This window comes from Lactuca sativa, chromosome 7 (genome assembly GCF_002870075.4).
Source record: "Lactuca sativa cultivar Salinas chromosome 7, Lsat_Salinas_v11, whole genome shotgun sequence".
NCBI classification, from domain to species: Eukaryota; Viridiplantae; Streptophyta; class Magnoliopsida; order Asterales; family Asteraceae; genus Lactuca; species Lactuca sativa.
The window spans coordinates 130631040-130640403 of NC_056629.2; the positions used below are offsets into that span (position 1 = coordinate 130631040).

At 29.7% G+C, this 9364-nt stretch overlaps 2 protein-coding genes across 2 annotated transcripts; both read right to left on the reverse strand.

Moving 5' to 3' along the window:
* Positions 1–3663: 3663 nt before the first annotated feature.
* On the reverse strand, positions 3664–5239 carry LOC111894936 (protein FAR1-RELATED SEQUENCE 5-like). The gene is made up of 4 exons (XM_023891016.2): positions 4676–5239; positions 3904–4494; positions 3780–3787; positions 3664–3676 (listed from the first exon to the last, which is right to left on the reverse strand). The coding sequence occupies exons 1-4, from the start codon at positions 5237–5239 to the stop codon at positions 3664–3666; spliced, it is 1176 nt and encodes a 391-aa protein (XP_023746784.2).
* A 167-nt stretch (positions 5240–5406) lies between these two features.
* On the reverse strand, positions 5407–7260 carry LOC111894937 (protein FAR1-RELATED SEQUENCE 11-like). The gene is made up of 5 exons (XM_023891017.1): positions 7143–7260; positions 6908–7012; positions 6007–6727; positions 5647–5842; positions 5407–5418 (listed from the first exon to the last, which is right to left on the reverse strand). Exons 1-5 carry the CDS (start codon positions 7258–7260, stop codon positions 5407–5409), a joined length of 1152 nt encoding a protein of 383 aa, XP_023746785.1.
* Between the last annotated feature and the right edge of the window lie 2104 nt (positions 7261–9364).

Consider the following 9364-nt stretch of genomic DNA (forward strand, 5'->3'; position numbering starts at 1 on the left):
TTGGACTTAATTATGCGATTAGGTACTTAAGTCATGATAATTAAAGTTTGGAAGAAAGTTTCCATATAATCAATTTGATCCATTTTGCCCTTATGCAAAGTATTGACAATTTTACCCCTGTTTCAAAAATGGATGATTTTAGAGATTTTTAGAATCCTTTGACTTATATCTTGTTGAAAGTTGAAATTAGGTGACAATTACCTGGTGTAAGTATTATGATGAGTTAGAATATAATTTTGAAATAAATGTAAGTGTTTTTCTATTACATACAACAATTAAAGTGTATTCACTATAATTATAGAATGTTGTTGGATTTTCTAAAGTTGTCAAAGTTGTTGTTTGACTTTGACTTCTGTTATTATCTATATTGATGTCTCAACATTCATTGGCTTCTGAAACATAGTAGACATATTCATATAGATGTTATTCTAATAGAATATTCTGAAGTGTTAATTTTGTATTCTATTTTTATGATGTTCTTATCTTTTTTCTAATATTTTTTATTCTGAAAATCCATTGAACTATAAGGCAACAAAAGGTGCATTCTGAAGATGAAAAAAAATTAAAAAAGGAAGTTAGACAATACGAATGATAGAAAAAGACACAAAAAACAACAAAAGATTTATTAAAAGATCTGCCTTCAATAAATACTAGAATGAATCCCAGAGCTATGATTGAAGTTATAAGAAGTTTAAGTATGTCTCAAAAAAATGTGTACAGAAGATGGGCTTTGGATCGCTTTTGGAGTTGAACATCAAGAGAATTCTATTGAAGCTTGAACATTTTGTTGTTCAACATTATGATCATCAAAATAACATTATTGTGCTTGATAAAAAAATTAAGATCACAAAAGAAAAGATTCATAAAGTCTTTGGTCTACCAAATGGAGGAAGAATCTTGTTTGATTTTCATTTTGTTGATAGTGAGCATGAAACGTATGTTACATGGAAAAGCCAGTTTACAAAAGAAACAATGAATGCCACTAGATTCAAAGAAGCCATTCTGAAATCCAAAAGAGATGATGATATCTTCAAGCTAAATTTTATTTCTTTCTTTGTGAATATGTTTGCTGAATCACATTCTTATGGGACGTGCAACATAGATCCTGTTAGAAGAGTAGTTGGAGTTGAAGACATCTCATGCATTGATTGGTGTGCGTACTTAAATTGCTGTCTGAAGAATACAAGATTTCTATGGCATCAAGATAAAAAGAAATGCTATTATAACGGGCCAATATTGTTATTGATGGTATGCTTTTTGTTTAGTTATTTTAATTATTTTTTATTTATGAATATCTAATACAATTTACAAACTAGTATCATGTAACTACTTTACTGTGACGGTCTTGAATAACAGCGTTTAATCTTAAAGTAAAAAATTCCAACAACAACAATGTCGTCAACAAAGGATTTGAATAACATGCAGTCTTTTGAAATTGAAGATGGTGGGTTTGGATGTGGAAAAGTTGTTATAACACAAATGACGAGAGATAGCGAGGGACCGTCCAATGTGAAAGACAATCTTTATGACACTGTTGAGGTAACTTTAACTAAAATATCAAATATAATTTCTTTTTATATTAGGTTAAAGTATGATTTTATAAAAAATTCTGGGTATTCTTGTATTACATGCTTATGGTTCATAGTAAATATTCTAGATATTCTGAGATGATAAAATATTACATGCTTATAATTCTAGTATTTTATTATTTTTCAGGAATATGAAGAGAACTTTGATAAGATGTTCAATAAAGTTTCATCGAGAAAGGAGGACATGTATGGAATTATTTCTGATTGTATATCAAAGTTCCCAGATGTAAATATAACTAATGAATTGAAAGAGAAGTTCATTAAGTTATTTTCAGATCCTAGTTTTTCAAGTGCTGATAATCAAAAAAATGAAAACGAAAAAAAGGGATCACATGAAAGGGTTGAATCTCAAAATGGTGACACGGGGGAGAATAATATAAGTTCTTACAAATCACCATATATGGATAAAGTTGTGACTTTATTTGATAGAATCGATTTGCAGAATGTTCTTTTGATTCAGGTTCTAATAACATGTGCACAGGATAAAAATAGAATGTAAGTCACTAACTCTTGCTATTTCAATTAAACATGTATTATTTTTTTGAATTGTTATTTAACTATATTACATGCGGATATTTATTCTAATGTTGATGACAAATTTTTGTTCATGTTTAAAATTAAGGGAGGTACTTTTTGAAACAAATACAGGAGAGATTATGCATAGATAGGATTTTTAGAGCATGCGGCCTGAACATATTATACATCGTCGTGTGATTGATTCTTGGGCCGCTGTTCTAAATTACAAGGAACATAATTCAAAAAGTAAACCATACCGCATGTTCTTCAATACCAAAATTATGGTAAATTCTTTTACAATTGGAACTTTTATATTTTAGTTGTAAATTATAACAAGATATTCTAATTTTTCTATTTTTCTATGTTTACAGAGTTCTGAGTTATTAGATGAAACTAAATCTTTTAACGAGCGTTTTTTAACTTTTGAGACTCGTGTTGATAAGTTTCTATCTAATTTCAAGGCAGATGTAGATTTCAATGATCTTAAACTCGTAAGAATATTTTATTAATTAAAATATTACATTATTAAAGGATAGGAATTATGTTAACTTTTTGATCAATTTGCTGGAATTGCAGGTGGTTTTCCCAATACATAATGATGATCAGATGTATGCTGTTGTTTTCAACCTAACATATCCACAAGTTCATATTATAGACAACATAAAAACAAAATCGTTAGAAGAAACTTATGGAATGACACCTACATCATTAGTAAGTTTTCATTTACTTTTATTAAATGTATTAACATTTCAATATAATAGATTGAATAATGTAAACTTGTTAATATACATTGCAGAAATTGTACTTTATACGATATCTGGAGAAAACCACATTTATCGTCAATAAAATCAAATGTTTGCGATCAACGACAGTGAAGATGATGAAAATTGACTGGAACACAAAGAAGTTGACAACAGAGAATGGAACACTTTTAATGAGACATATGGAAAAATATTGTGGAGAAAAGCAAGGAAAGTGGAAATGGAAAAAGGCAGTTATGTGCAAGATGTGCAATTTGTAAAATTCCGTGCCTTATATTCTGTTAAGACTGCTACACATGAAATCAACAACCACAAGGAGAGAGTTATCAAAGAGAATCGAATTTGGAAAATTTGATCATGCGACTAGAAAAAAGATGTTAGAGGAAGGTACCAATAGAATGGATGAATTGAAAATGGGTAATAGATAGAATTTGATAGAAGTTTGGAATTTTATAAACATGGTTATGGTGACTTAACAACAACAATTCATTTTGTAATATCTATCTTATTTTGAACAAATTAGACACAAAAATGATGCCTAGTATTATGTAAGAAACTTGATATGGTTTATTAGGTGATTAATGCTTAATGTATAGTTGGTATTATGATCACTTCTTAATGGTCATGGTAGAATATTCTATAGTAAACATACATTTTTTAGAATATTCTAATAGAATAATGTATAATGGCATCATTATTCTATTAGAATAATATTATATGTTACATATACCTATATAACATTCTTACATGTATAATCTTGTAATATAATAATTTGATAACAAAACATTATACTGCAATCATTCGTATATACTTCAATGCAAAAATTAAAGATTGAAAATATTAGAAGAATCAATATGTTTTCAAATGTATCACACATCATCACAAACCAAATGTCTCATACATCATCACAAACCAAAACATCTGAAAAATGTCCAAACTAAAGAAATTCAAACTTTTATCTATATGGTATTATTGAACTTTATTGAAATATGAAAAAAATCGAAATATATTTCTAGACATAACTATGCACTATGTACCTTGGAGTTATTCAACAATGTCAAACATTTCCTTGAATTATGCCCTTTAACCCCACATGTTTTGCATGATCTTGATTGCTTGTTACCTTGAATAGTAGCCTTCTCCAAAACACTTTTTAAATGTTTTCTTGTGCCAGAACCTTTATTCTTCATCATAGGTGGATTTTCAACATCAACAACTACAGGATTCGTAGTAGCTCCGTAAAGTTTATCAATATGAGCTTCTTTTGTAGCCGGGGATTCGTCTGAACCTTGTTCACTAATATTAGTCATAAAAACTTCTAGATTTTGCATGAACTCTTCTAACTTCTTGTCATCATTACTTAATGAAGACAAGCATTGATCAAGCATGGAAAAAGCTTTGTATGCAACCTTCTCAACATTTCCAGACGAAACACCATATCTAAACGTCCTTTTCAAAACTGTGGTCGGGATAATATCTCTTCTCCATCTCTTAAGAATGTATCTTGACGGAATCTCTTGTATGTCATAAATCTTTAGAATATAGAAGATGTGTCTACAAAAAATTCCAAACCGCTCAAAAAGCATGCATGAACATTTCACCGTTAGATCTTCTCTGTTGAATTCAACCTGTTTCAAAAGTATTAGGATATTAAGTATATTCAAAAAAGAAAAATTAGAATATTTTTCAAAAGTATTAGAATATTAAGTATATTCTAAAAAGAAAAATTAGAATCAAATAAAAAAATTTAAAGACAATAATTTAGTAATAAAAAATTATAATATTAGAATTATAAAATGTCAACATTACCTCGAAATCACCTTCACTTGTGTTAAAATTCCATTCACAATCGATGTCAACCTTTTCTTTTTTCTCAACTACTACCTTCTTCTTTGATAGATTTGTCCTTTTATGTTTGACAATGCATATTTCGGAAACAACGCCTGAAGTAACGCTCTTATGTGAACAAGAAACAAGTGAATGAAGAATCTGCCTCTGCACCATGAGAAAAATAGTCCTGGTGTATACCATATATGCATGTTTCTCCATATCTTCAATAGGTGTTTTGATGATTGGAATTATAGTAGATGTATCAAAATCAAATTTGATCTGATTATTCCTTTGCCTTTCCATAATAGACTCAAAAGCATACATGAAATTGTTTAACGTATTACCATGATGCGATACCCTATTGAATGCTGAATTCTCACTTTCTGACCGAGAAGTTGTTCTCATTAGACCTGACATCGGTACATCTTTAAAATAGGTTGGAATCCAACTGCTTCTCAAATCAAACATATCTTTCATCCATTTATTGTCTTGTAACTTATATTTTACCATTAATGCATCCCATCTCATTTCAAAATCTTTCATAGCAATTTTGGAGTCCTATACTATATTATTGAAGTACGCCTTAAAATCCGATTCATTCATTGTTTCCCAGCTTACCTTCAAAAACAATTCATATATTATCCTGTTAGAATATAATATAGTATAAAAGGCATTTCATTTAATATATTATCCTAATTACAAAAAATATTTCATTTAATATTCTGATAAGAATATAATACAATATAAAAAAGCATTTCATTTAATATATTATTCTAATTAAAAAAATGCCATTTAATATTCTGATAAGAAAAGAACAATAATGTCATATTTATATTGAATATAATGTCATATTTATATCGATAAGAATATAACAATAATGTTAGTACCTTCAATGGAAGTTTTCTTGTGATATGTCACATCCAAAATCTATGCTTTGTGTATGACAATACTATCTCAATAGCTTTTTTCATTGTTGGATCTTGATCGGTCACGACCATGATTAGTGCTTTTCCAAAACACATCAAGAATGACCGGAGTAACCAAATATAGGAATTTGTATCTTCTCTACACAACAAACCAACTCCAAATGTGACACACCTTTTGTGATTATCAATGCCAGTAAAAGGTACAAATACCATACAATACCTAAAAAAACACAAAAAAAACCATTATAATATATAACTAAAAAATGTTTATAATTCTAGAATAAATACGTGTTTGTACGATATGTTGCGTCAAACTAAACAACGTCCCCAAATAACTCAAAGTTTTGTTTTAAAGTATCATCAGCTTAAAAGGGAGCATTTAACTGCTTCTTGTCACATTTGTATTCGTATGTAAAATTTGTAACATTCTCTTTACGATTCTGAAGCTTTGTAATCAACAAATTTGCATCAGTGCCCCCGATGTGACAATTTATATCCCTTGTAAAAATTTTCCAATCTGTCTCTAGTCCACCAACAAATTCACATCCTCCTTTTATAACACACATTAGCCTATATGCTGTAGTTGCCCCCACCTTTGCACTCGACAGCTTATGTATAAAAGCTTGATCAACAATATCCAACTGACATTTAGCTCTTGAAAGATGCATACAATCTTGATTGATCAATTTGTGGTTGTGTTGTTGTTCAAAGCGCCACAGGTAAACTTCTGAAGAATGTGGTATAACTTTGAATGCAACAAAAGCTTTGCAATTTGTGCGTTTACAATTACTATTTCTTAATTGCTTGTTATGATCATCCCTAATTGTGTCTAAAGTAGAAGTGTTTGGCAATCCCCCTCTGTTGCATATAAAATATTTCAAAGTTGTTATTCCACTCTTTTTCCTCTCTGTTGATTTTCTAATATCAAAACCAGATCTTAATACATATCCTTTATACCACTTAATAACATCTTTGATATCTTTAAAAATTGAACCCATATGAGGTATCCAACTAGCTTCAACCTCTGGAATCGAAAAGAAAGAACCATCAACTCCAATGAATTTTTTGCAAGAGCCATATTGTGTTGCAACATTGTCACTTTGAACTACAAAAAAGAATAGACTTCCATGTTAACATATAATCAGAATACTTTGCATTTATATGACTGTAATCATAAAAAACCACAATGTTATATGTGCATTATTCTATAAGCATAATATGCAGTAACATGAACTTATCACTAACATCATTCTATAAGAATAACCGATATCAGTATCATAATTACCTTGGATTTCCGATTGATTTTCATCATTATGCAGAATCTCTGAATCACCAGAACTGAATTGATGATTTTCTTCATCGTAATGATCATTTCCGATGTCATTCATATCTAAATCATCCATAATTGTTACTAGTTTAAAAATTGAATATGTTATACGCAATTAACAATGAAAGAAATGAAAACTCAAACCTTTCTCAATTGATCAAATCTTGATATAAAGTAAAATTTAAAAAATTACCTTGGGTTTCCGATTGATTTCCCTCGTTATGAAGAATCTCTGAATCATTAGAAACGAACTGATGATTTTCTTCATCGAGATGATTATTTTCGATGTCATGCATATCCAAATCATCCATAACTGTTATCATTATTTATATATAAATGTATTTACAATATTATATAATAATAACATGCAGTCTCATGAAATTATCACTAAGATGATGTTAATGAAAAGCAAATATATGATGTTAATTAAAAGAAAACAGATGACATATTGTTGAAAAACATAATGATTGAGTGAAAGTTAAAAATCAAACAATGAAATAGATGATGCATTGCCAAATAACATATTATAGATTAAATTGTTTTCTAGGTCAAACAAATTCAACAACAAATGATGTTTGATTGCTGAAATTACAAATCATACAAATATAAATTTGGAGAAATCGATAATAGCTTGATGATTCAATTCATGAACTAGGTTAAAAATTGAATATATTATATGCAAGTAACAGTGAAATCGATGGAAACTCAAACCTTGATCAATTGAAGATTTCATGATGTTGAGTAAAATTCACAACTTGAAAGATCGTAAACAATTGTTAATGATGAAGATTAGCAGAAATCGTTGAACACTTGAACCACTACCGAAATCGATGATCACAGAGTTAAAATTGATCAAAATCTTCTAATGAATTGCTAATGTCGATACATTAACATAAACATCAATCACTTAGATTAACAATTGCAGATGTAGAAAAATCAAGAACATGAACTCGAAAAACACAAAAATCGCGAATTTAAAAGCTATGATTTAGCATCGTTCGATCAATGTCCAAATCAAATCGATTATCGGTTGAAAGAATATAAGAGTGGAGATAGAATATTGATCAAATTGAATTGAAGAACAAGGAATGCTGATTCATCGAATAAATTGGTAGAAAACCGAAACATATGAGATGATTTATTGATGACGTGAAAATTAAGCTAACCTGATATTTGATCATCTAAAATTTAACCTAGTGACTAATCCACCCCTAATTAACTAATCAGTTAGATTAATTAGTGTTAATCCTTTTTTTTTATGAGTCACAATATCAAATTTGATCAACTGCTAAGATTTGGTCCCCATGTCTCACAAAATATAGGTGGTCTCAAATGAACCTCTACCTACCTATATATATATATATATATATATATATATATATATATATATATATATATATATATATATATATATATATATATATGTAGGTAGGTAGGTTCCGTTGAGATTAAAAATAAAATAGAGATCTTGAGATTCAACCTCAACCATTTATTTCACATCTATCGCTCTAAGCCTCCGGTGTACCGGCGCGGCAGGCCTGGTATAATCATAAATGATTATACAATGTCGCTCATTCCTTTCTCTTCTGCTACCATCCCCACCACCACCACCTCTAACACCAACCGACCACACCACTGTCACCTCGATACTTATACCACCGTCACCTCTGTCACCACCACCTCTTTTGCCACACCAATTGTGATAATCATTTATGATTACTCAATCTGTGAACATATATATATATATATATATATATATATATATATATATATATATAAAATCATTTATGATTAGGCATATACGTATAAACATGTATAATCCTATATGATTATACCTCTCTGTCATATAATCATTTATGATTAGACATACCCCGTTGCTGCCGATACTGATGAGATTAAAAAACCAAACTTTAAACTTTGTAGATCGATTAGATCTTAAACAGGTGAATAAATACTTAAACAGTAAGAACGAATGTAAAATAAAGAATAACTCAACGATGAATCAAACAGGTCGAATGATTATAAAATAACCCTCAGAAGAGCTCGATTAAGAACATCAACTGTAGAGGGTTGGAGGTTTACAGGAACGATAAAAGAAATTGTAATGCTATCGTAATCTTCTTAATCGTTAAATCATTAACCTAATATGCATGCAAGCATATACTTATATATTAACCTAGCAAGCTCACAGTATGGACAGGCCCAAAACCGGAATACAAAATTAAATAAATAAATAGCCGAGCCCAAAGACACAATCTTCAAACGAATCTTCAACCCAACAATCTCCCCCTTTGCGTCAATTGGAGCGAGATCTTCACTTGTTGCTTGGGCCAGCAGCGGAGGCAGGTACCTTCTTTTTCACGGTGTTAAACAGACGAGAGATAAGAGCCAGTATCGTCTGCCTAAACCTGATGT